This window comes from Leiobunum rupestre, chromosome 7 (assembly GCF_980474605.1).
Source record: "Leiobunum rupestre chromosome 7, qqLeiRupe1.1.hap1, whole genome shotgun sequence".
Classification (NCBI taxonomy): domain Eukaryota; kingdom Metazoa; phylum Arthropoda; class Arachnida; order Opiliones; family Sclerosomatidae; genus Leiobunum; species Leiobunum rupestre.
The window spans coordinates 48,172,771-48,199,155 of record NC_143390.1 but is presented as its reverse complement, the minus strand read 5'-3'; the positions used below and the strand labels follow the sequence as shown (position 1 = coordinate 48,199,155).

General features: G+C 32.7%; 4 protein-coding genes across 11 annotated transcripts; 3 read left to right on the top strand and 1 right to left on the bottom strand.

Moving 5' to 3' along the window:
* The first annotated feature begins 473 nt into the window (after window positions 1-473).
* Window positions 474-4,061, top strand: Mtpbeta (mitochondrial trifunctional protein beta subunit). Of its 2 annotated transcripts, none has more exons than XM_090152992.1 (13): window positions 474-587; window positions 1,400-1,457; window positions 1,519-1,569; window positions 1,678-1,807; window positions 1,871-1,902; window positions 1,961-2,028; window positions 2,104-2,191; window positions 2,267-2,454; window positions 2,518-2,823; window positions 2,891-3,018; window positions 3,178-3,265; window positions 3,341-3,580; window positions 3,837-4,061. In XM_090152992.1, exons 2-13 carry the CDS (start codon window positions 1,409-1,411, stop codon window positions 3,867-3,869), a joined length of 1,401 nt encoding a protein of 466 aa, XP_090009118.1. In that variant the 5' UTR covers window positions 474-587; window positions 1,400-1,408; the 3' UTR covers window positions 3,870-4,061. The 2 variants fall into 2 exon arrangements, with proteins under 2 accessions (XP_090009118.1, XP_090009119.1); XM_090152993.1 differs by having other exon boundaries at window positions 488-591.
* Window positions 4,062-4,669: 608 nt separating this feature from the next.
* Window positions 4,670-18,769, top strand: LOC149936591 (uncharacterized). 7 transcript variants are annotated; one of them, XM_090180770.1, is made up of 14 exons: window positions 4,757-4,859; window positions 6,091-6,126; window positions 7,831-7,891; window positions 9,153-9,338; window positions 10,447-10,548; window positions 12,081-12,269; window positions 13,332-13,535; window positions 14,044-14,608; window positions 15,174-15,412; window positions 15,499-15,711; window positions 15,788-15,849; window positions 15,929-16,066; window positions 16,552-16,628; window positions 16,925-18,768. In XM_090180770.1, exons 3-14 carry the CDS (start codon window positions 7,873-7,875, stop codon window positions 16,938-16,940), a joined length of 2,010 nt encoding a protein of 669 aa, XP_090036896.1. In that variant the 5' UTR covers window positions 4,757-4,859; window positions 6,091-6,126; window positions 7,831-7,872; the 3' UTR covers window positions 16,941-18,768. The 7 variants fall into 7 exon arrangements, with proteins under 7 accessions (XP_090036895.1, XP_090036893.1, XP_090036892.1 ...); XM_090180771.1 differs by lacking the exon at window positions 4,757-4,859 and adding an exon at window positions 4,899-4,915; XM_090180769.1 differs by lacking the exon at window positions 7,831-7,891 and having other exon boundaries at window positions 4,670-4,859; window positions 13,332-13,412; window positions 16,925-18,769.
* A 1,149-nt stretch (window positions 18,770-19,918) lies between these two features.
* Window positions 19,919-23,208, top strand: aqz (aaquetzalli). The gene has a single exon (XM_090153098.1). The coding sequence runs from the start codon at window positions 20,643-20,645 to the stop codon at window positions 21,207-21,209; it is 567 nt and encodes a 188-aa protein (XP_090009224.1). The 5' UTR covers window positions 19,919-20,642; the 3' UTR covers window positions 21,210-23,208.
* A 2,097-nt stretch (window positions 23,209-25,305) lies between these two features.
* BORCS7 (BLOC-1 related complex subunit 7) lies at window positions 25,306-26,385 on the bottom strand. The gene is made up of 5 exons (XM_090153062.1): window positions 26,103-26,385; window positions 25,972-26,034; window positions 25,860-25,903; window positions 25,491-25,511; window positions 25,306-25,433 (listed from the first exon to the last, which is right to left on the bottom strand). The coding sequence occupies exons 1-5, from the start codon at window positions 26,241-26,243 to the stop codon at window positions 25,382-25,384; spliced, it is 321 nt and encodes a 106-aa protein (XP_090009188.1). The 5' UTR covers window positions 26,244-26,385; the 3' UTR covers window positions 25,306-25,381.

The following is a 26,385-nucleotide window of genomic DNA, read 5'->3' as shown; positions in this document are numbered from 1 at the left end:
TAAATTTAATATTTACTAATATAACCGAAGTTGTAGTTAGACTGAATCCTAACCTATCCAATAATATTTTTTTAACGTTATCGGACTTAATTTTAAAGAAAATATCTACCACATAAAGCGAAATCACCGAAAACGGTAAATTGGGTAAATGCCCAACTTTTTGGGCTCCAATTTGAAAACTTTATGAATGGTAATGTATGTACATTCGAACGAGATATCATTGACTCTTCTAGCCCTAAACGTTGAAGGGATATGCGCGACACGGCGGCATCGGCGGCAACGGCTACACTGTACGTGAGACTAATACACACAAATCCTTAGGATTGTGTGTAAAAACCGTTCCCCTTTTTAATTTCGCCCCCCTTTTCTACTCGCTAGTCAGACCTCTAGATATTTTTGAAGCCTACGAACGGTACGATAAATAGGACTGAAATACGATAATTTTCAGGTGTTGGTACGATAATTCTATTGGATCAGGTTGGCAACGCTGCTTCCGCCATCGCCATGGCCATACCATGACCGGTCTTCCTTGAGGAAGTTGAGAGGGAAAGTCGTTCTGCGCGAAATATCCTTGGGAACAGCTGACGGTCTGTATAAAATTTTCGTTTCTTTAGCATAATAAATAATATTAAATATCTTTCTGAAAGCTGTATTTAAATCTTAAATTTCGTGGTAAAAAGGCTTTTGTGATAATCATAATTAAGTTATTGCCATTAGGGAGTCAAGGGCCTTGGCAAAGATAAGAAAAATTACTTATATCAATCATGTATCAATCGCTTCCAGGGTTGATACATAGATTTGGGGTTCATTGTTCAATAAGTATTTAACCCACTTTTTCTGAACGTGGAGTCATGAAACCCTATTTAGTGAACTTAACACGTTAGTTAGTTCCAATTGTGGATTATAGTCCAGTGGTGACGGAAGTTAGTAGAAATTGTTAAAGGGCCACTGAAACGTTTGAATTTCGGAAATAGGGCTTGAAAATTTTCAAAATTTAATTTATTTATTTATTGAGAGGATACATGTCTTAATAAAATAAGGGTCATATGTACTATCATGAGGTATGGAAGAGGAGGAGCCATCAGAAATTCTGGCGGAATTTTTTAAATTATTCATGTAACTCTTTAATAGGCAAATACTTTTGGCCTACCAAATAGCAGTTTACAGCCAATTTCAAGCCATAATTTTGTTGATACTGAAGGTAAAAAATTTATGGTGGGTAACTCCGGACAGCTTAGTGCAGGCAAACGGTGTTCACCTAATTTTGATTCTTTTTGTATTGGAACATTGTGCCATCTTTTCAACATGATATGTGGAAAACTACAATTATAATTTTTCTAAATATTTGAAAAATAAATTTTATAGTTCTTTTTTTGTTTTAATTTGAATATATTTTTAGAATTCCATTATGACGCCTGCACTCTGGAAAAATCTACCTTTAACAGTTAACTCTGGATGTACGTATAATGCATGTATAACTTTTAACATATTTAACTTAACAGTGTTTATGCCTATTAGATATATCTTTATCGTCGCTATCCACTTCAAGGTATTACACTCAGAAATCAGGTACAATTAAAACATATACTTAAGTGTCGTACACATGCACTGGTATCGGCCATTTACTAAAAGCCGTTACCACTTAAATTGTTTATTAACAAAGTAAATAAAAATTAGGAAAAAAAACTCTATCTAAACCAAACCAAAAAAATGTTGTGCTTGTGGAAGGTGTACGAACACCTTTTCTTTTGGCTGGCACTGATTACAAGAATTTGATGCCCCATGATTTGCAAAGACACGCTTTATTGTAAGTGTTGATGTACGTTAACAACTTGCACTCTTTAATAATATTTTTATGTATTCTTTGAAGAGCCCTTATAAAGAGAACTGGGATACCCAAAGGTATAGTTTACTATTTTATAAATAAAAACCATAAAACTCAATTAATTTTTTTGAGCAGAAAGTGTCGAGTACATAATTTCTGGTACTGTTATACAAGAACCAAAGACCAGCAATATAGCCAGAGAAGTAACGAAAGGTTTTCTACTTTTCTTTAAACTTTGTGATTTCAATAATAATTGGCCCATGTAAAATATTTTAAAGGCTGCATTAACAGCTGGATTTTCTAATAAAACACCATGCCACACAGTCACCCAAGCTTGTATTTCTTCGAATCAAGCAATAAGTACAGGTGTGTTATATTTTTTAGCAAAGTATGAGTTAGTTTAATGTTTATGATAGTTTATTAGTTTATTTTTTTGTTTAGCTAAATCTTTACTAGCCACTGGTCAACATGAGATTATCATTGCATCGGGTGTTGAATTTTTGTCAGATGTTCCCATTAGATTTAGTAGAAACATGAGGAAACTCATGCTCTCGGCAAACAAAGCCAAAACAATTGGACAGAAGCTGGGGCTTTTGACCAAGCTACGACCGAGTTTCTTTGCTCCCGAAGTAATATATTGGTTTACTTCTATTTTCTCTTCTTTTTAATCTTATGTTTTATTTTTACGACAGTTGCCCGCAATTGCAGAGTTTTCAACAAACGAAACTATGGGTCACTCCGGAGATAGGCTAGCAGCAGCCTTTAATGTGACTCGGCAAGAACAAGATGAATTTGCTTTACGTTCTCACACTCTGGCTTATAACGCTACTCAAGAAGGATTGCTCACTGATCTTGAACCAATCACTCTTCCTGGCAAAGACCAACCAATTGTTGAGGACAATGGCATTAGAGTCTCTACTATGGAAAAACTGGCTAAACTGAAACCTGCTTTTATAAAGCCTCACGGAACAGTTACAGCAGCAAATGCTTCATTTCTAGTTTAGTCAACTTCAATGTCATGTATTTTATCAGTTTTTTTATAGGAAAATTTTACAAATTTTTCAGACTGATGGAGCTTCAGCTTGTTTACTTATGACTGAAGAAAAAGCTCTGTCTTTAGGGTTAAAACCAAAAGCTTATCTAAGAGATTATGTATTTGTGTCACAGGACCCCAAAGACCAACTTTTATTAGGGTAAGGTTTAAGGGTGTGAAAGAGTTTTGGGATTATTTGCTGTAAGTGCAATTTAACCCAGCCACCTGAATCAAAGTCGCTAGCTGACTTGGGCTTAGGGTGGTCATTATTATTACGTCAATGGCACCCACTGCTTGGTAGTAAATCTTTTCATTTCAGGCCTGCTTATGCCACTCCAAAGGTTCTTGAAAAGGCCGGGTTGAGTCTTTCTGATATTGACGTTTTTGAATATCATGAAGCTTTTGCTGTAAATATTATTATCGCATAATTACCAACTTACCATCTGTAAATGTTAACTCTTTATGATTCTCAAACTTGCTAGGGACAAATTTTGGCTAATTTAAAAGCTATGGATTCAGACTTTTTTGCTCAAACATATATGGGAAGAAAATCTAAAGTTGGTCAAATACCCATCGAAAAGCTAAACAAATGGGGTGGATCTTTGTCCATTGGGCATCCTTTCGGAGCTACTGGCGTTCGTTTAGTTACCACAGCGATAAATAGGCTTCATAAAGAAAATGGACAGTTTGGTCTTGTAGCTGCATGTGCAGCTGGAGGACACGTAAGCATATTTTTAAAAATTACCCAATTCTTTGGTATTCTGCGTGATTTTTGGGTAAATTTTGTGAATATGATTGATTGCTTTATGCACTAATATATCATATTTCTCAAAAAAAAGTCACGCCAAAGTAAATAAAAAATGCATCAGGGCCAGTAGCCATTAGTATAAGGCTTTCGTGGTAGTATGTTCATCTTACAATTTTATTGTAAGTAGCGTGTTGCCATATAATTTCTTGACAATATTTCTTTATTTTTAGGGGCATGCCATGATTGTGGAAAAATACCCATAAATATGGTTTAAATACGCTAATTTTGTATCAAAATGTAAATCAATATTTTATCAATGGGATTATAATTATTATTACTTGTATATGTATGTACGATGTAACATTTCTAAGGAAATTAATTTTTCACTCAATTTTTACTAGTATTATTAAACCATTTTTTTCAAATAAATTAAAATGCAGTATTTCATTGTTAAATTTTTTCCCTTTTTTGTGATTTTTTTCTGGCTGCGTTCAACAACTATCAACGGAGAAAAACCGTTGAGTTATCGTTGAGTTTTGTCGAATGACGTCACGACACCGATGAGCAACGGAAAAACCATCTCGCCAGCCGATGTTTCCGCTGAGTCTCCGATGATCAACGTGACGTCAAAAAACCCGTTCAACAAAAAACCGCTGACCGTTGAGCTCAGCGCTGAGCTATTTTAGAGTTGTTGAACGCAGCCAATTTTCAAAATCGTGCCGTTGATCTTGGCTACGTTCAGCGGGACTCAACTCAACGGACTCAGCGGTCAGCGGTTTTTTGCTGAACGGGTTTTTGACTTCCGGTTTTGACGTCTATGGTTTTTCCGTTGCTCATCGGTGCCGTGACGTCATTCGACAAAGTTAAAGGAGGGGTAGCAGACGATATTTTGTTCGTTAAGTCAGCGAACGTTGATTAAAAGAACTCAACGATAACTCAACGGTTTTTCTCTGTTGATAGTTGTTGAACGCAGCCCTTAACTGTTATTAAGAATAGTCTGCCATCTAGGAAGAAATATTTACTAATTTAAGCTAAGCCTGCCATCTGTGAAGCAATTTCGTGTTTAATGGTGCTAAAGGAAAAAGCATGTCCGCTATCAATAAGGCGGAGCGAGTTTAATTTTTTTCTGGAGTGAAATGACATGTCCGCCGTACAAAACGCAGGAATAACGAAAACTAGACATCGCCGTCATAGAAGCAATAGTGATCCCCAAGCCACAGTACAAATATTAGAACAAATTGCTTTGGAAAATGGTCAGTCTAATTACTAGGAACGTACTAATAGTCTTTATCATATCCTACGCTTAAAGGTCCAATGTGAAAAGGCCCAAATTATTAAGCCTTGGCACCACTTTTGGTGACCAAAGTTTATAATATCAAAATTCCTTAACGAATTATAAATTTTTACTATTTCATGTTTCTTCCAATGTTTAGGTTAATTAGTTGTCAAAAAAATATGCTTTATTCAATACGATTTGCTTAATTAGTAAAGCCCCAACCATTTTTAATTCATTATTAGCACATCTGCATTCATTGGCATCACTCTTTAGAATTACAATGATAAGATGAACTAAATTAAGTAGTTCACTAACCACCAAGGGTAGAAAACATTTTTGTTTTGAGAGGAAAAATTTAAAAAATATTTGCTTGCGTTTTTGCACTGTAACTTAGCCTTGTCAAAATCTATGTATCATTTTAATGTGCATTATCTCTACCGCACCTTAGGAAATTTTCTTATAGCAATTCAAATCTTTATAATAATGCAGTAGTAGTGTTGAGGGTAGCTGCAGCCTATCTTGAATTTTCTAAGGATCGAGCCACAGATTTGTTGAAACAGCAAAATGAAATGAAACTTTAATATAATAATAATAATTATAATTTATTTAATTTGTATTTCCAATTTTAAATTTGTGTTTGGTTAAAATTGAATGAGATTATAAATATCTGGGAGGGGGCACAAATTTTTTAAATATAGGGCCACTACTGTTTTTCTTATAATTATATAACTATTACTATTAAAAAACTATAGAACTTTACATATGTAAATGAATTAAATACCGACAGAAAGACTCATTTGGCCATTACTAAATAATTACATTATGGTGATTTTATCGTATGTTGAATGATTGCCCAGTTAGTATCTGAAACATTTCGTGTTTTAGTATTTTGAAATCTACATTCTATACTTTGAACCTAAAGTTTAGATTTTAGTTTTTGTACTTCTTAATTTGAATAGTTAATTTTATAAATAACTTGTGGTCTGAGCCAACTTTTTAATATGTGGCTCTTACATCAGAAAGCTGAGCTTTATTAGAATATTCTTGGCATGCACGATTTGCATGAGCACTGTAAAATTCGAGGTCTCTCACGCTTGTAGGCTTATTAAAGCTAGACAGTGAGTTAGATGGCAACATTTTCCAGCTAAGCGCTTCCCTTTTATAAAATCCAGTATTATAAAATTTTAATTTCTTCATATATTTTATAGGTAGAAAGAAATCTGAGGAACGCCAGATACGAAATGGTGAGTTTTTTAATGAAGTACATGATAGTTAATTATTATAAAGAATAGTCTTTTTAAAGTATCTATTATATGTATAATAAATTCATGCTTACACACATTTTAACGACGTCATTCATGCTTTTTCACATAGAGAAAGAAACCCGCACAAAATGGCGCCATAGCCAAAGCTACGCGCTGAAATTACTCTATAGTTAGAAACTTGGTCACATTGATAATGGATTCATTTATATTTAGGGATAATTAATACGTTGAAACAATATTGAGCGTTCCATGGTCTGCTTGTATGCTCCTCCCCTTAAGAGTCAGTTAAAACATGCTGGTATCTCATTGCTTTTTAAAACCATTGCCTTCCAATATGTGGAAACACACAAACATAGCTTTAGATCGTCTTAAAATGTTAATTTTCTATAAATAAAAACAAATACGTTCTTAGTCACAGACTTGAATTGCTTACGATTAATTCAGTGTGTAAGTCTTTTATTTCAATTCAATCAGGAAAATAATTTTCTAAAAACGAAAAAGAACATTTGAGGGGAATAGACTTTTGGCAAACACGTTTATAACCACTTTAGATGTTAAAAAAATAAGCAGAGTTTGGTCAGTTGCTACATCAGGATGTGTGATGTGAAATAGGGCCCTTGAGCTCCTTAAGCCAAGTCCCCCTCCGCGCACAAATTATTGAACGCTATATTTACTGGAAAAAAAATACATAAGCAGTAAATGAAAAAGTGGCTGCAAATACTAAGCATAAACAGAGCATTTTGAAGTATAACCTTTTAATAGAATGTGCATCCATTTACTATTCATAGTGTACAGTAAATTGATGCACATTCTTTCATTAATACATTTATTGTTATACTAGTCGGAGTATTAAACCGTTACATACAAATACTCTTTTTATGCATAGTTTTTGAGCTCTGCAGTTTACTGTAATCCCAGAATTATAGTTAGCAAATCTACTAAGCTGTTAATAAATTGTGTGAAAATGACATTCACATATTTTTCTAATTGCTTTTGCGCCCCTTTCTTAGTTTTTATACCATATTCTTAGGTTTTGGCCCTTGTAGGATTTTATGGGTAAACTGCTCAATTTTTCATACGAGCTAATAATTTTCAACTAAAAATATCTTTGTTTACCCAATGTGTTAGATTTATGTGAAAATGCTTCATGTAATTTGACGCGCATGCATGTCTAGGAATTTTTTTATACTAGTAATGCTTTTAGATATTGATTGTTTTTTAAATTCCAATTAGTTTTTGCTTGTTTATGTTTTAGCATCAATTTTAATAGTCGTATTGATATGTTCTATAATTCCCACAAATTTTTAGTCATATTATCAGAAGTATATAATATAATGGTTACAAGTAAAGTATATCCATCTATACTATAGAAATATTGCAAATTTTGGGCTTGAATTAACGATAGTGCAAAGTCTTTGAGGGAAAATAATATTTGACCTGCAAAGTGGGGAACGGATTTACAGAGTCAGTGACTCATTTTTCCCATTTACTTATTTCCTCAAAACTACATTAAACCATCAGGGCCAAACCAAGGCCATCAAGGCACCTGGTATTAAATACTTCTGATACTAATTTAATCGCTTATGCTTGCACTTAAGTTTAGTTATAGTAAATTTGTGTTATATTATTTAAGGGTGATTTTTTGTTAATTTCTGTTTTATGCACTTTTCTAATAATCCACAGTTTTTGTGCACTGACTGAAATTATGCCATCAAATATATCCAGATGTTTCGTTTTTTTAATGGCGAGTATTTTTTATTTAAAAAATTTTTGAATTGATATGCGAGAGCTGCAAAAGTCACGTACTGCCATTCCAAACTGCATTTTTTTGTTTTGTTTTCTAAATTTTGATAAATGTAAGCGGCAAAACTGCATTTTTTTTGTCAGTTTGGCTTTTAAATTTTGGTAAATGTAAGCAGCTTCTGAAATAACACTGCTACAAAAGAAATTTCTGGTAATACGTCCATTACAGTTTACGTATGACAAAAATCCACTGTCCATATTCTACGTCTGTTACTTGAATGAAAATTTTATAAGTAGCTTATACATTTATCTAATTATCTAATTTTTTGTACCCAGAATGTCAAATTGGGGAACTTTTTTCTTAAAATACTTAAAACGAGTGGCAGCTCCAGTTGTGTACCTCAGTGACATGATTTGGTTTAGATTTCCAAAGGCTGTGTGTGAGAATTCTTGCCATGCAGCAAGATGTGCTGGATTCAATATTGGTTTTAAAATATTCTGTTTTGCCGTTTTTGTAGTATTATCTAAAAATCATTGCAGTTCTTATTCATAATGATCAGGACCCATATGACAGTAATTACCGCGCCATTTTAAGTTCCTATTCTACACTCTCTCATTTAACGGTACATTTGAAGTCTGTTAGCCTAGGCTTAGCTCAAAATATTATTTTACAAATTGACGGCTTTGAAAATGCCTCTAGTCTACATGGTGTTGTCAAAATATTTATAATTTAAAGTTGCCCAAGAAACACCCTAAAACACCAGTTCAAATTTTTGATCTAACAAAAATCAGTGCCAATATGACAGAATATTCACCTTTTTAAAGTGTAGATTGTAGAAATTTACTTTTTATAGAACTATTAGGTATATTGTATACTAAATAACTGAGATATTGCCAGTTTTTTGTCGTGGGATGTAAATAATTTTTAAGAGGTTTTCTTGGGAGCAGCCACTTCCTTTTATGTATATCATACTATGCTAAGCTTAGAAATTCTATATATGAAAAGAATATAGTTTCACTTCTATTCAGCCAACTACAATATAGTTTAATATAGTGGGCCTTTATTCAGGGCCCACTCTCAAAATATTACGTATTGTTCTACTGTCACAACCTATTACAATTCTGTTGGCTGGTGATGTTACAAGTACTTCTGACCATTGTATTAAGTAAAAATTCCCAAGGTAGCTACTTGGAAATTTCGCAATTTATAGTGACATATATTTAAGCACATTTGTCAATAATAGCATTGCATGATGAAACAGGCAAAAAAACAACAAGTGCCATGAGAACTTGTTCGTTGGGGTCAAACTCTAAGAGCTCGACCGGCGGCACTACGCATTCTCCAATGGAGGCAAAACATAGCCGGCTGGCAGCTTTGGGCAAACTTTTCAAACCATGGAAGTGGAAGAGAAAAAAGAAGAGTGAAAAATTTGAGCAAACATCGAGAAGTAAGTTTGTCCTAACCTTTTAAAGGACACATTTATCTAGAATTAAAGGTGTCAAATGCTTAAAAATGTGTGATACAAAATACGGATGTACTGAAGATTTAGATTCCACCCCAGAATTATGATAAATTATATTGCACCAAATCTTGAATACATAATGCTACTTGGAATGGACCAAACCCTATGGTATTTTACCATGTAACTTAGTTGGTTGCCTTTACCAAAAATAAGGTAGTTTTTATCACTTTTAATTCTAACTTAATTTAATGTTAATTCACTAGTTTACTTCCTTGTATTAACATTGTTTTTGTCTCAAAAACACATTTAGCCTGAAGTTAAAGCTACTTAATTAGCAAGGTTTAAAACTATTTTACTTAAAGTTATTCTTATTCATGGAAGGATAGAACGAGGCTGTTACAAGTTAAACATTGGGCTATTGCAAGGTTGATTCTTTCTTAAAAATAGGGAATTTTGCATTAAAAACAAGGTTGATTCTATTTTAATAGCACATGATGTTCCTTTTAAACAAGGTTGATTTATTTTAATAGAATGTTGTTTCATCAGAGTTCTACATAATTTAATCACATGTGATTATATTATGTAGAAATGAAAATTAATGGCTCTGAAAATTAACATATAATATTACTTTGAATTTAATAAACTGGATTCGTGGTTGCATAAGGTTCTGCTACTCCGAGTAGAGTTACGGATTCTGTAGAATGGGGTTAGGAAAAATTACTCTAAACTCATTTTGTAGTAGGATTGTTATTATGTTCTAGGGAGCAAAATTTGCAATTTTTAAAAAATTATTCTAGATTTTCAAAAATTGTTATGACCAATTTGATAAAACTTGCCGAAAATGAAACCTCTAGCTAAAATAGTGTCTACTATAACAAAAAAGTGACTTAGCCATAAATTCACTGAGGGAGCTAGGCTCTACTAGCTGGTTTAAAGATGGCAGATAAGAGAGCTCGTACAAAGGAAGTGATCAGAAGAACTGGTGGTTAGGGGGAAATTTTTTTTCAAATAGAAAATAAATTAATTACCACATTTTTCAAAATTTTGAACCTACAGTGAAAATAACAATAACTCTTTTATGGTTCCATTGCAGCTTTGGAAAGGAAGATCTCAATGAGAGCGACCAAAGAAGAACTCATCCAGCGTGGTGTGCTACTGCCAGAAAAAGAAAGTCCAACATCACCTACGCAACCAGGTAAGGATATTTATTGCTGCTACGGAAAAAGAGACAAGCTCTTGAATAAGATTTAAAACTTGACAATATGCGAGCTTCAATAATGTTTGACGCTTGTGAAGTTAGGCTATAAAGCAGATGAGGTTCGTACATCAGCAGGCGGACCTAATTGACCTTCATATCAGTGTAAGCTTTACCTTTAAGTACCATGGCAATACTTATTTAAGGCCCATAGATGGCAGTGTGGTTATTGAAACTCAATCAGAATACCAAAATATGTTTCTATTGTTTCAGATTATTCAAAAATTTCATAATTAGAGTTTTAAGTCAATTTTAGCGTGTTATATAGTTAAAATGGTCTCTGTATAATTTTTTTTTAAATGCTCAAAAGTTCCTTAACACACAACTTGTATGCTTTACCATTATAGCCGTAGTTTCTAAATTTGATAATTTGCCAAATGAGAGTATAGTTCACAATGTCAGGGGTATTGTAAACACGAGTACATGTTGAACTCTCCGAAAATCGGGAGTATAAATATAACATCCCAATTTGTGCCCTGGGTGTTGGAGGAATTTCTGGTGGCGGCAAATACTTGTCTCACCCACCCCCACTTGGAATGCTCAATGAATGAGTAAAGCTAGCTATTATTAGACCTTTTTCCCTCTCCTGTATCTGGGTCTTCCTTGGAAACTATATTCACGGCCAAATTAACATTTTAAACTGTTACGCTTCCCTGGATGTTAGAACTTTCGCAATTGCCGCTGAATCGGAAGTTGGATGTAGTTTTAGATTTCTGTTATATTTCAAGAACCTACATCAGTTTTGTAACTTATAAAAATGAAGTTTTTAAGGGTTAGACCACGTCATAGAATTAAAAGCAGCAGTAAGTCTTATAATTTATAAATTTATGCTTTTTATTGTATTTAGTGAGAAAACTGGGAATGTTATTATGGCAAAAATTTGTCTATAGTCTTATAAACTTTTGAATGTATATGCATACTCATGATTTTATGTTTTGTACCTTCGAATTGCAACTTGGTTTACTAAATTTTAAGAGTAAAGATTTAGATACAAACCAGTGATATAACTAACTGCTGAATTTATTGATAAATATCATAAAAACATAAGATTATTTGAAATTGCGATATTGGAAAGTAATGATGGTTAGTGTTGGTGTTTTATGAAGTTTATTTTGTATAAAAATTAATTTAGCAAAATTAAGCGAATCTAAAATGCAAAATTTCTATAAACTAGTCATTCTATTCAAATACAATGCCACAAAATTTGCTTAAACACGTAAAACTAATCGTTGAGCTAAGTCAAGAAACTTGTGTCTATGCCAAATTTAAAATATAGTCAGGCCTTCTAAACATCCAAGTAGAGGTACAAAAGCTTAACATTTCTACTCTATACCAGTGCCATTTATGCCAAAATATTTATTCAGATAGGCCTACACCCGGTTTGGTATCCACGTGTATAAGTATCTAGATTGTCCGAATTTTTTGGCCACATCTATGTAGTCTTCCTGTTATTTTTCTTCTATTTTTCCTAGATTTTAATTATACTTCCGAGCTCAATGGAAATGTTATTATGGAAGACTCATCCGAGGCCTCAACTCCACTTGACACTGGCAGTTCAGGAGACACGTTATGTGACACTGAACCAAGCTGTGAAAATGTGTCTTCAATTTCAACTTCCGATGGTCCTAGAAGTCAGTCAGTCCAAAGCTGCGTTTCTTTTGGTAAGTTAAAAATTAAGCTTCTATATCAAAAATTTAAGATACAGGTGTTTTCCTATTTGACTTCTTGAGCTTGATAAATTGTTACAATTATGACTAAAGAGTTTGTTCTCAAGGGTTACAAATAGGGTGACATCACTTACGTTATTAGGTCATAGAGAAAAATTATTCCCTTAGAATGGTACCCACTGTTAAAGCTACAGCTATTAAGTCACGTGATTTGAAAATGTCTTAACTTTGAAGTCTTTGTACGTACTCACTAAATATTTGTTTATTGTAAATGAAATGTAAAATTTACTATTGTGCTATTTTATGGGACATTTAATTTGTAAACGTGAAATTTTTCTTTGCATTACAATTTATGTTGAAGTATATCTACTGTACATGTCTTTAAATGACCTGAAAATATTTAGATGCCACTTAATGCATCCATTTGTTAATAATTAAGTGAATCACGTGTAATTTTCTAATGAGTGAGCCTTCCACAAAAATTTTTTTGGGACTTTTCTCGGTACTTTTTCTGAGCTGTTACTGGCAAAAACTTAAAAGTTTGTACGTGGAAGGTAGAAAATGGTGTAGTTTTCCCTGAGCATGAAAGATTAAATTTTAGTAATTTTATCTTATATTAAATTAATTCCTTTTACTACCTTTTTTCTATAGTTTTGAAATGATAAAACTATTTCAGTTTCCCAATAGTGTCGTTTAAAATATTATTATAATATTAAGTATATGAAACTTAGGTTTTATCAGCTATTATATTTTTTATATGATATTAACTTGTGTATATTACACCACAATTTTATTTGGTGTTGGAGGAATAAAAAATAAAAAAATTAAGTTTTTATCCTCACTCAAATATGTATCAAGAACGAGTCTACCTTCCATACCCTCTAGCATGATCTTCTACCGAGTAGTGTAGCCAGATATTTTATTAAATTTTTTATATGCAGTTATAAGTTTTAGGGGGTATATACCACTGCCCCCCCCCCATCAATAATATGGTATATTAACAGTTTTGATATTTCTCACGTACATGACGCTAATGTTGAGGTTTTTACTTTTAAGGTTCCTCATCATCAGGAGATCCTGATGTAATGGTACTAAATCTTCCAGAAATGGAGGAATCAATGTCTACTACATCGGAAGGTGAGCTGACACTTTCAGCTCTTCCCGAACCCCCCATTTCGGTGAACGAGATTGGACCAATCCCACCACCACCCATGTTCTCGAACCCTTCCCCGCAGTTTGTTCGCTTCCAACTGGCTGCTGGTGAGTTAACTGATGATATTGATTTTTTTAACTTTAAGCAAATTTTTATAAAAAAAATGGGTACAACAAGCAAATTACTGTAAGACCCTAATTTTGTTAATGCTCTTGAATGAACTCAATCGCAATAAGATTATGCTTGCTAGTAGAAGTTGAACACTAAGAATAATGCTTTCAAGAGATTGGTTTCTTTAATATTGAATGATGATTTCACTTTTTTCTTTAGCTGTACATGTATATTGAATTTTGATACTGAAAACATGTATCAATTTAGAATGATACTTAAGTTAAACACAAACTTAAATGAAATGAGACTGCTGTTTTAGATAAATGCTTTGGTAATGCTTTAAAAATGCTAGTAGTACTTTGCTATAAAATTATGGTTAAGCATGGTGTAATAATGAAAATAAAATGTAGTCATTACGCTACCCTAAATACCATATGGTCTCTATAAGCATACTTGCATTGTACCATTATCATTAGAAGGTGCTAACATTTTTCGTACTACCAGGCTTCCGAGGCGAATTACCAAACGAAGATGACGATGAAGAGGAGGAGCCACATCACCACCATCATCATTCTCATCACCATCACCACCATTCTCATCACCATTCTACCCAACCGCCTTCACCCCAACAACAGCAGCATCAGCAAGCTTTGCAACAGCAGCAACATCAACATCAGTGGCAACATCAGCAACATTTATTGCAGGAGCCTCATCAGTTTGTTCCAACACCCCGATTATTAAGAATTCCACAACCAGATCCCCAAATAGACACTAACATGGTCGAAGAAATTCCAGCTAAAGAACCTCAACTCTCCGCCATGCCTAAAAAAAGTGCTCTGAAGAAAAGGGAAACTCAGCCATCTTGCTTAAGTACAATGGCCGCTGTGTTAGCGGCTGGTGGTAGTGGCGGAGGCTCTTCCCAAACTCAGTCTTTCCCAACATCTTCAGGTCCAAACCAGATCGCCATTTCTTCCGTGTCTCCATCAACTTCTTCAACAACAACTACTTCTGGTGGTCAACCGCAAACAGTTATGCCTCTTACAAGCCAGAACAGATCTCATGGAAAGTGAGTGCCTGTGCAAACTTATTTATTTAATGAATACCACATCTTAACAGGCACAATTGACAAATTACGAAAAACTCATGACTGGTTTTATTTTAATTATCATTACAAAGGAACTCATAAAATTCAAAACGTTGTGCCTAGATGTTAGTACACAACATCACAGCTTAATTAATTAAAGTAAAACCACTCATGAGTTTTTCGTAATTGTGCCTGTTTTAACTATTCACCCTGATAAAAATTAACCCCACTTAACCACATCTTCATTACACACCTGAATTGAGACTATATTAAAAACAATTCGTAAGTAAAAGAAAATATCTCTACTAGTTTCAGGGAGACTATCAGCTCATTAATAATAATAATAATTATAATTATAATAAAATTAGGAATGAATACTTAATCAAACCGGGGTCTTATTTATAGAAAGGGGTTTTTATTTTTGTTTTGGGGAGAGATTGTAGGAAATTTTTTAATGCAATGGTAATTCTATATACACCCAGTAAATTGTGAAAAGTACTTTATAATGGGCATAGATCTTTATTTGGATTCTTTTTCCTTATTTTTGGTGGGTCAGGTTATTGGTGGCCAAAATGCAAGCGGCAGGTGGAGTGCCTCATCAAAGTCCTCAAAATCCCCATCCACCACACGTTATGTTTTCCACTTCCGCCGAAAACAAGGAAAATGATAGGCCAGCAATGCCGTTCATTACAGTTAGCCAATCAAGTGACCAAACTGAAAGTGTTGATTCCGATGATTCTGATGATGGTCCTATTGTTTGGAGGGATTATTACGGAGATGATGAGCAATGTTAGTACTATCTTTGTTACATCAAATGATTTTTTTAGACCTAAAAAATGAAAGGCTCTTTAAAATATTTTTGTTTTAAATTCCAGGTCGTTTAGTTGCAAAAATAGCACGGAAAGACTCTCTAGCATTGAAATTAGCTCAAAGACCGGATAGGCAAGAGTTAATAGATAAAAATATAATACATGTGCAAAGTGATAAAGAACGACAAGAATCATTAGAAGCTGTTGGCAAAAGGTTAATAAGAAGGCTTAGTTTGCGACCAACACCCGAAGAACTTGAGCAAAGAAATATTCTTAAACGTAATAATCTTAGGCATTTTCATTAGCTCTTTACTGCTGTTCATAAATATTAAAAGTTTTGTTTTGTACAAATTAGACCAAACCCCCGAAGAACTCCGAAAAGAAAAGGAGCAAAAGAAAAAAATGCTCATTAGAAAAGTGAGACAGTAGTTTAAAGGATGAAATTTGTAAACAAAACAAGTAATGCGTTATAATACAATATTGGTTTTTATTACAGTTAAGTTTTAGACCAACTATAGAAGAATTGAAAGAGCGTAAAATCATTAGGTTTAACGATTATGTTGAAGTAACGCAAGCTCAAGATTATGACAGAAGGGCTGATAAGCCCTGGACTAGGCTGACACCCAAAGACAAGGTATTTTGAAAACTTAAACCCTGACTTTATTTTGGTAGATTCCTAAAAACTAGGCAGGTTAAGACAACTGTAGAAAACGTGTTAAGGAGAAAATATAGAGACACCTCCATGGTTTAATACAAATATGTATCCACCAAAAATTATAATAATTTTTTCAAGTGATTAAGGTACGATGTCAGTATGTGAGATTTTTTATATACACCCACTGTGATTATAGAGAATGGGGTTGGGGGTGCCCCTATCATGAGAGCAAGGTTAATATATGCTTCTTCAAACATGTTTTTTAAGTGTAGTACTCAAAAGTGCATTCATATTTGGGGTTAAATTGGTAAAAACGAAATAGGTGGATACATATGTGCACAATACACACCTCCATACGAACAGTAAGATTCTATAATCCTGCGTTTTCTTCCTACACATTTTCTAGTTAACCTGTCTCTTACCATTGTTTTGGAAACTAAGTGTATATTTTTATAAATAAATAGGCTGCTATAAGGAAAGAATTAAATGAGTTTAAAAGTATGGAAATGGAAGTTCATCAGGAGAGCAAACATTTAACAAGGTTTGTGTCACAATTATTGTATTATTTATGAATGATAAATATTTTTATTCTGACTACACTAGTTAAAACAAGGGGGCTTTTCCACTTCTATTTAATAACAATACAACTCCTGCTCGATGGCATGTTCCAATTAACAGTGCTACCAAGCAGGCGTTACATGCCCTTATTAAATCTAATCAGGAAAACTCCTTGGTGTGGGTAGAGCCATTTTCAAAATAGTCTGGAATAAAAATGTTGCCCATTAATAAAATTTTGGAGGTAAACCAGTATTTTTAAATCAACGTCTTTAAATTTAGGTTTCATAGACCTTGAAAAGTTTGGTTGAAATTAGAAGTTAAAACATTGAAAATAATGGTGATATCCAACTCTTGCCCAAAACATAAACTCAAGGTGCAAAAATTGGTGGTTTTGCGGATGGGATGTTTCATTTCTGGTGGCTAGCTTTTTCTATTTATCTATAATCAGAAAAAAATTAACAAAAAACAATATAATGAAAATTTGATGCCTGAAAAATGTTTTATACACTTGCTATAAAAATCCAAAGTTTAACAGTTTGTTAATGATTACCAAATGGTCACAAACTTATATAAATTAAACTAAAAAGAAAATATGGCATTTACCATTGAAGAATTGATACAAAAATGTATTTATTCCTGTACAGAAACGAATCTGTTTATGGGTTGTGAATAAGTGATGCAAAAAAAAATACGAATGTTTATCATTATACCAAAAATGGGAAGATTGCTTCAGTTGGGTTTGAAGCTCAATAACCTCTTTTTAATTTTTGTTCAGATATCATTTTTTTAAGCGGATCTGAATATCAACTAAGTAATTCTTTAGGAAGTTTATAAGTTACGGGTGGCTAAAATTTTAGGAATTTTAAATTAAACTTTTATTGCATTCACAATGATTATAATGAAACGGAACTCCGAGTCAAAAAGAAATCAGAAGGGTTTTTTTGCAAACCCTTTTGAAAAATCAATGTGATCATTATAGAAATTTTTTGAGTGCTTGAATATTTATCGTCAAAAATGTTTAACAACTGAAAGTAGTAATTTTCATTGTATATAAAAAAATATGCTATATAAATTGTATTCAAGAAAAAGATTATGTATGAAATTTTAAAATTGAATGAAAGGCCGAAAAGCTATCTTATATTAATTATGCAAATATAGGAAGTACAACTTTTGTTTTCTGCCTATAAATTATTTTGTTTAAATTCCGGAATATATTTTCCCCCAATTAAAACCATGACTTAAATTTTTTTTAGAACTATAAGTTTAATATTGTTGCTGGTTTTTTTTTTAATTTTTGGAAGGCATAATGTCAGTAAAATTTTAATATACGATGCAATTTTTTTTATAAATTTTACAAATTTTAACGCTTTTAAGTGTTTGACGTGAATTTTTGTAATTTACAACTGGTCATTGTTATAGTTAAAAAATTTTGGTTGTCGGACTGGCATTTCTGTTTACGTAAACAGGTAAAAAATGATATTTGCATTGACAAAAGTGCCTTATGGGGTATTTATTAAACGAAATAACTGCGAGCAATATAAACGTACGACCATAGTTTCTCGTCTGACACTTAAATCTTAAATGTTTTTATTTATTATAACCACTGTCATAAGGTGTATATGCTTAAATAATAATATTAATAGACCTTGAACAGAGTGGCGTATACATTTCTTCTCTTCCATTTTAACTCTCCCTAAATATTATCTAGGCATAATTTTAGTAAAACTTAGGTTCCGCCTAAGAATAATTGGCCATGCAAATATGAAGTTTTAGAGGTTTTTTAAATTGATTAAATATGTTTATAACGCTAGCTCATATCATGTATAAAATGTTTGTTACATAGGAATTTTGTTTGTAAAAAATTATTTTGTAGTTTTATCGAATGCTTGGGTGAGAGACTTGTAAATATGAACAAAAGGCAGGGAACAATGATTTGAACAAAAAAATTGCAAATTTTGTTAATTGTACAGGCTATGTTAAGAAGCAGGAACAAAATTTTATTGCCAACTTTCTTAAAACATGTAAAAAATGTTTCAATTAAACTGCTGTACATTTTGTCCACATTTTGTTTCATCATTGACTTTAACAGGGAAAAAAGTCCTTCAGTTGTCATTTTAAAAATGTGTTTCCATAAAATTAAATAAAGTTATTGATCCATAAAAATGTTTTTCTCGGCATCACAAGCCCATGTTTAACTTGAGTTTCTTGGCATGGCAGATTCTTATTCTGGCTTTAAAATACTAGCTCCTTGAGATTTCAGCGTGCGCTTTTGGTATTTATATTGTTATCATGGAAGAATTTTTCGTTTTTTTTTTCAAATATTTTAGGACATATTAACATTATACAACCCTTCCTCTACTCAACGCCATTAAAACAAATACACCATTTTGTCCATGAATAACAGTATAAATATCACAGTGCTTGTGGTGCAGGTCACCATTAAAGTTTACATCATGCCAATCCTGTTTGACAGTGTGGTCCAACGAAAAGCACTTTGCTTTGCTGCTCTATATCTTCATGGAAACGTCCCCGCGGCTTAAAAAGTGGCACCCCCTGTATCCTCCCATTCAAAAAACAATAGGTTCGGAAGCACTCTTTTGTACCCTATTCGGTTTTAAAACGGAACTCTCTTTCAGATTATCTCAACTGCCTCCCTAACCATTCTAAGTTCACTGCATTTCGGGTTAATCTAATTAAGCCTTCCATACTCTGACGTGATGGGCAATGCCATTTGCCGGATTTGAAAGACGTCAGAAATTTAGAAGCCCCACAAAAATGAGTTCCTACTGTTGCTTCGATGGGCCCAGAGCCCTTAGTTATATGGCAAAGACATTTTTTATTGTGTACTTGGGATTATTGCATTTCACTATAAATTGTGTCTTCCACGGCGATAATTTTAATCAACTTTAAGTTTTTTAGATAGAGTTGAAAAAAATCAGTCCGTGAAAAAATTAAGGCTTCCTTCCCCAACCAAAAAACGGACACCGTTTCATATAGGCACGGCCAACTTAGATCCACTGCTACTCGCACTAGAGCGAGTAGCAGTGGATCTAAGTTGGCCGTGATATAGGCGAGTGCGGTTCTGGTATTTAAAATTATATCTCTTGAGGAATTTCCCTTTCTACGCAATGTTAAATTTTTCTATTTTTGGGGTGAGGTTTTATATTCTAAAATAAAAAAAATTATGATATACATAAGACTTTATTATTATAAATTATTAATATTAACTCGCCTCTTTTTCAACTAACGCCACTGTTTTGGGGTCATGCGTATTCGTGGGCTCGTGCTTGTTTTTGCGTTGCTCTGACGTCAGAGTGACGCATCAAATTGAAGCTGTTTACAAAAGAACTATTTCGATTTGAGTGCGTAGCGTTTTTAGAAGGATTCAGGAAGCCAGCTCCGAGGAAGCTGTGGCGGGTCACCATTACGGTGTAGGATTTATAATTGTTTTGTTTAGTAAATGTCGGTGAAATAAGTGTATGTTATTGAAAGAGAGGTGAAAGTGTTGAGAAACGATAATTTTCGTTAGTTTTGTATTATTAAATTAACTAAACAACGCAAGTTAGATTAGTTTCAGAAGTAGGCTTAAGGCGTTCGTGGATGGTTACTCTAGTCCGGAGTGAAGCAAGTCTAGCGAGATTCAAAATCTTGAGCAAACGAACGGCCGCCGTAAATTAAGGAAGATTGGCGAAGACGAGGTAATATTATTCCAACCAATGTGCCAAGAACTGTCTCCATTATACTTAATTAACGTAAAGGTGCTGTTGTACGAAGTCAGATCGCTTAAAACGTAGCGTTTGTGGTTGTAGGGATACTGCCTCTAACCTTTAAGTTGGGCGGTTCGGTTTTTAAGACGCCATTTTGAAAGCTTTGGTTCTACCAATAAAAAGCAAGCTTAAACAAGAGGAAAGGTAGAGGACGTATATAAACGTTGACCTACATGTAAATAATATAAATATAATATACTGGAGAACTAAGAAAAATAAGAGTTAAAAAAATGGTTGGAAAAAGCTTTAAAACCATAGTAATAACTCCTACTAGCCATCGAAAAAGCGATTTCAGTCCAATGAGTCAAGTTGTGGGTTTTCACCATGTAGAAACCAACAAACGCAGGTCATCTCCCAATGCTATTAGTTCAAATTCATCATCTCCCATGTACTGTGGCCATTCTTTTTCGTCAGTTTTCGAAGTTACTGGTGATAGAAATTCACCAAAAACCCCTGCGGGTACACCACCGTCCAATTATTTTACTCTTGCTAATATGGGAGATCAACATTACGCCGGTGCAAAATTCAGCGACCCCCCTAATCCAACTCTTTTGCCAAAACCACCTGTGCACTGGATGGGAATAGAAGAATTTAGAAAAAGCTGCGCTGCGCAACAAAATTTTAAACATGGATCTCAATATCCTGATTTGTTCTCTCTGGTTAATAATGTCAAAAAGGCCAACAAGCCTAAGAAAAAAAGCTCTGCCAAGGGGCCAATTTTACCATTTGTTCAACCGGAGAAAAACTACAACGCAATGACCAGTCACTTGAAACTCTTACTGAAAGTTGAGGCTTAAAAACAAACTTTTGTGGCTCAAAGCCTAAAGTCAAAATCATTAGAAAAATGATTTTTTATCGTACAAACAGGGAAATTTTTATATTGTTGAAAAAAAAGCTAAAAGAGCCTTTATATAATTTGAGACAACCATAAATCCTTCATTATTTTAAAAAAGATGCTCTCAATTTTTATCTTTAACTATACGTGTATTAGCTTTCAAAAAAAATTAAGGCTTGATTCATAGGTCTTGATAATAATTTCATCATGAATGTTAGTGCTTTGTACATAGCATCGAGTGCCACTAAAATCAAAAAGGGGTTCAAATACGATAAATAATAAGAATGTTTACCTTCACTCAAAATTTCAAACGTAGAATCTAACCTTCAAAAACTTTCTTAACTTAACGGTCTCTTCAATGAGAGACACTACCTTAAAGTCTAATCTCCTTTAATTTGCAGTAATATATAAAGTTTTTAGATTTAAAAAACAAGTAAGTTTATTGGAACTAATTATCATTAGGATTGATGTAGGGCATTATTTAATTTAATTTAAATTTTACTGTTAAATATGTAGGTTTTTTAAATAATATATATACAATGTTAGAAAGACCGTTAAGTCAGTTTTTTTTAATATGAATCTGACTTCCATGATATTTGAACCCTTTTTTGGTATTGGTTTACAATAATAAAAAATCACTTGGTTAAGCTAAAATTATAATAATAGTGTACAAAATTGTTTCAGAAGATACCTAAAAAATACTTGTATATGTCAAAAAAAAAAACTAAACTGTAGAAAAAAAGCAATACTGGGTACAGGTAGAAACTGCCAATCCTGTCTCTGTTGCCAATTCAAAATAGCTGTAGTGCTCGGTTACCTTAATCAAAATTCATTGGTACGTCTTCTTTTATCACAATATGGCTGTTTTTTTTTTAAGCCAAAATAACAAATTCTGTGTTTTCTTGATACCCTACAGTAAGAATGTATATTTTTACATTCTAGTCGCATGCTAAGCAGTTTTTATAAGAATTGTAAATAGGCCTATATATTATAATGATATTTTTACTATGCCGTATTAGTCTTTTTGTAAAGTTGCCAGTAATGACCAAAAACATCTGTGATATTACCTTATTTGTCTATTCCTATATCATTACTGGCTTTCCAACAAAGAACGTCAGTTTTTAAATGAGAGAGAAGAAAGAAAAGTTGTTACTATACAACTGGCAACGATCTTTTCAAAGTGCGGATGTTGGTGTCTTTAAGAGTTAGGAGTAGCAACAGCGAGAGAAAAAGTTTCACAGTCATTACTCGAAGAAAAACATGTAAAAAACATTCCATTGGTTCTCTTTATTTTCTACTTCTAAACACTTTCTCAACGAACATTGATATCTCAATCAAGATACCTGTTACCAAATTGGTTTTGTTTTACGAATATCTTAAAATTTAAGAAATTTTACCTCATCTCATTTCATCTGATCAATCATCATCATCATTTAACAAAAAAATTACAAAAAATACAAAAAAAAAATATTTTGAAGGTGGATTTTGCGTGACAGTTTTGTGGATAAGTTGTTACCATTACTGGTATCTACTACTTGCCAGTTTCTTCACACTGAAAGGAAACTAAATACAACCGTACAAATTACATCAACTAAGACTAAAAAAAAAAATGTATATGGACCTCATTCACTTAAATGCGACTTATATTTTTTGTATCAAGAAAACACAAGAATATTATTTAGATTGATGTGTTGGTTTTTCTTCTCGCAGAATCAGAATTTTTGAAAGTCAAAAATTATTTAAATTACATTATTTTTGCCAAAAAAAGATATGTATATTAATAAGCTTTATGTCTACTTTTTATATTCCTAATTGTTTTTTTTTAGTTTCCCAGAAATTTTTAACCCTTATAAAAATTCTAGAAAGTATTTAGAAATTATTGGAAAACTTAATTTTAGCAAAACAGCAAAAAAAAATTAATTTGTTATAGTTTCTTGCGAACCATATAAAGAAAAACATTCTTTAACATTTGATTTCTATTTGTAATTGGCTTTTTTTAAATTTAGTAGTAGACATTTAGTTTTCTTGTTAAATTGTTTTTAAAGTGGAAATTCTAAAAATAATCTTCTTTTCAAATATTAGTTTTATCAAAAAATTTCCAAAAAAATGTCTTATATTTTTGGGCTATTAAAAGCCATCTTTTTTTTCCTTCTTCCCCCTTACCTCCTTTCTTTGGGTCCTCTTGAGGACCCTCCCATTTTGCCGAAAGGGTATTTGCCAAAAATGTATTGTTCTGGTATTGTTCTGGTATTGTTGAGTGAAATACCTCAATTTTGGTTTCATCTATAAGGTAATTATCCCACTTAAATTTCAAGAGATATTACCACTTACGTTTAACCATTGAGGCATAGTTATTATGAGTTATGTAGATTATAATTTCATAATAATACTTAAAATTTATACCTACCGAGACTTATTACCACTTTAATTTAATTGTGGGGTGGCTGAGTGGTTAGCACTTTAGCCTCGCAGCAAGAGGAGCCGGGTTGGATCCCAGCTTGTGGCACTGGGTGAAAATCCGGAACCACTCCTTCTGCGTAGAGTTTGTAAGTTATCTCCCCACTGGTTAAAGGGGTTTTCCACCGAGGTCTTCGGTTTCCCCTTCCCATAAAAACTTGCTGAGGTTAACGGTAATAGTTAGTGTAGGGAGCTGTTGGCTCGTGTGGCATGAAGGGCTTGCCACCACCCTCCTACGCATTGTAACCCAGCCACCTGTTACTTGATCACGCACAAGCAACATTGCTTATGTGGTCGAAGGTGGTGCCTTGGGTATTAGCTCTATTTAAAAAAAAAAAATTATATGTTTAAAATCATCTTAGATTTTTCTAAGGTTAATGTAGTTTAGTAGATTTAAAATTTCAAGCAAAGTTACTTTAATAACAAAATCAGAAAATCAAAAATTATTCGCATTAATAAAATTTTAATAAATTAGGTGGTTATACAATTCATCATTGACTAGTTTCAAAATTGCAGACTTCATTATCAAGGGATATATTCGTACCTCTTGATAATGAAACAACAGCCTTTTTGAAACTGGTTGATAACAGACTGTATATAAAATGTTTCTGATTTTAAACTTATTGTAAATCATAATTTCTCGTTTAATTTAAAGTTAATTAAACCACATTAACAAGGAGCTCCACACTAAAATGGAAGCATTATCGATACAAGGATTGAGTTATTTTTAAATTGATTTAATTGTTTTTATCTTATGAATCATGATTTAATTGTTTTATCCTATGAAGCATGATTTAATTATGATCATTAAAATCAATCTTTTATAATCATAATTTAATAATTGAGATCATTAAATCATGATTTCATTTTTACTAAACTAATTTCAATCACCATTTAAACTTTTTACTCAAAAAATTATTTCATTAAATAGACTTATTTTCAATTGCAATTTATGCTTTATAATCGCAGGACTTTATTATATTTAAATCCTGATTTAATCAAATTATTATTAAACAACATTATAACGTAAGTAAGATAATAACTTGTATGACCATGGTATGGCAAAGTCTAGATTATCACTGTTATTGCGCAATCCAGGTTTTGTACAGCACAGAGGCGCCCCCCTGAGTGCCTAAAATATGCCCAAATAGAAATATAGTATTTAGTTCAGTCAGGTGGTTAGAAAATCAGCATGGCAGTGTCATACTGATTGATATAATCATTTAAATTGCAATATTTTAGCCTTTGATGAAGTTCTAATTATCATGCTAATGATCTGCCTCTCTTAATTCCCTTAATATCTAGTTATAAGCTTATTTCAAATCTAAATACACTTAACATTACTTTGTTATTACCTGGTGCTGGTAAGTGTGTTTTCATGATTAGCTCTAAATGAAATAGCATTTTTTTCACTACACTTTTGATAAGCAAATTCATTTTAAATGAACATACTTTTTGATGATCAAAGTTCTTGGTTTCATCATGGGTCAAGGTTTGCATTAGCAATACATTTATTTCATATTAAATATAATTGCTTTTTGTCTAATTATAGACTTCAAATTCTTTGATTATGATGTATATATCATGCAGTTATAAAAGAATTTTCACAACAAGATAATTTTATTAGGTAATAAATTAGAAATTTTATATTTTGTACATTGATTTTTACAGAAATTATTAACAGTGAAGATACCGTAGTTGATCACAAACTTCTTCAACCAGAATTGAGCTGAAAGAACAATTTCTTTAAATTGTTCCTTTTATAATTAGAGAATTGTTCTTATACCTTCTCTGCATTGCGTCCAATCTTTTTTATAAAAATAAAATAAAGTTGTTATGTGTTAATTCTAATTGTTATCACGAAGGTATGTCAAGATTATAGATTTATTTATTTAATGACCTATAGGGGTATATTATTTATCAGCTAGGCTAATACCTTAGGCCAAAGTCATCTAGTGATTTCTAATGCCTTTAAAATCATGTGACCAGTTTACAATGCTTAGGAAGGTGGTGGCAAGCATTTCATGCCAAGCGAGGCAACAGGCCTTTTGTAACATGGTACTTCACCAAAAGTGCAAGCATGGTCAAACTAATACTGATCTAGCAAATCAGAATTTACTTCTGGGATATAAATATAACATGTAGAGATACTCACTGCAAATGTAAATGATTAACCAAAAGGTCCATCTTTTTCAAATTCTGTTAATAGAAGTAGTGATTTTAAGCAAATTACAATAGTGGAATTTTTATTATAGATTGCTACATACTGCCTCTGAATTATCTATTGCATGCTCTTGTATTGCAAAGTTTCTCGCTGTGTGCATTATAGTCTGTAATACATTGAATTTGCCATGAAATTTACTTAGAAGTTTGCTATCATCTCTGATTTGTCACTTACATCAGCTGTTTTTGATCCTTTTAAAATTTGCTTTGTTAGAGATCCAACGCAATTAACGTTAACTTGTATTCTTTCTGACAATCTGGCTTTTGGTTCAGTAAATAAATTTTTTGCACTCGAAGCGGAAGTAATGGAAGTCATCTTTAATTATCACATTTATTGGTAACGTCGTTAATTGAAAACTTCTTCAGTAGCTCTCCTTAGAGCAATGCCTACAGAATTATTGATCTTCGTTGGTTCTGCCAAGAATCCTTGGTTCTGCTCATGGAATTGGGAATAATAC

Bases quoted from the DNA above. Each gene is read 5' to 3' on its own strand.
- Mtpbeta (XM_090152992.1), top strand. From the start codon at position 1,409: ATGACGCCTGCACTCTGGAAAAATCTACCTTTAACAGTTAACTCTGGA. The intron at 3,019-3,177 runs GTAAGGTTTAAG...TTTTCATTTCAG, and splicing joins AAAGACCAACTTTTATTAGG to GCCTGCTTATGCCACTCCAA. The intron at 3,581-3,836 runs GTAAGCATATTT...CTTTATTTTTAG, and splicing joins CATGTGCAGCTGGAGGACAC to GGGCATGCCATGATTGTGGA.
- LOC149936591 (XM_090180766.1), top strand. From the start codon at position 4,748: ATGTCCGCCGTACAAAACGCAGGAATAACGAAAACTAGACATCGCCGT. The intron at 10,549-12,080 runs GTAAGGATATTT...TATTTTTCCTAG, and splicing joins AACATCACCTACGCAACCAG to ATTTTAATTATACTTCCGAG. The intron at 16,067-16,551 runs GTATTTTGAAAA...ATAAATAAATAG, and splicing joins GGCTGACACCCAAAGACAAG to GCTGCTATAAGGAAAGAATT.
- aqz (XM_090153098.1), top strand. From the start codon at position 20,643: ATGGTTGGAAAAAGCTTTAAAACCATAGTAATAACTCCTACTAGCCAT.
- BORCS7 (XM_090153062.1), bottom strand. From the start codon at position 26,243: ATGACTTCCATTACTTCCGCTTCGAGTGCAAAAAATTTATTTACTGAA. The intron at 25,512-25,859 runs GTGAGTATCTCT...TTTATAAAAAAG, and splicing joins GTTAATCATTTACATTTGCA to ATTGGACGCAATGCAGAGAA. The intron at 25,434-25,490 runs GTATAAGAACAA...TTGTTCTTTCAG, and splicing joins TTGGACGCAATGCAGAGAAG to CTCAATTCTGGTTGAAGAAG.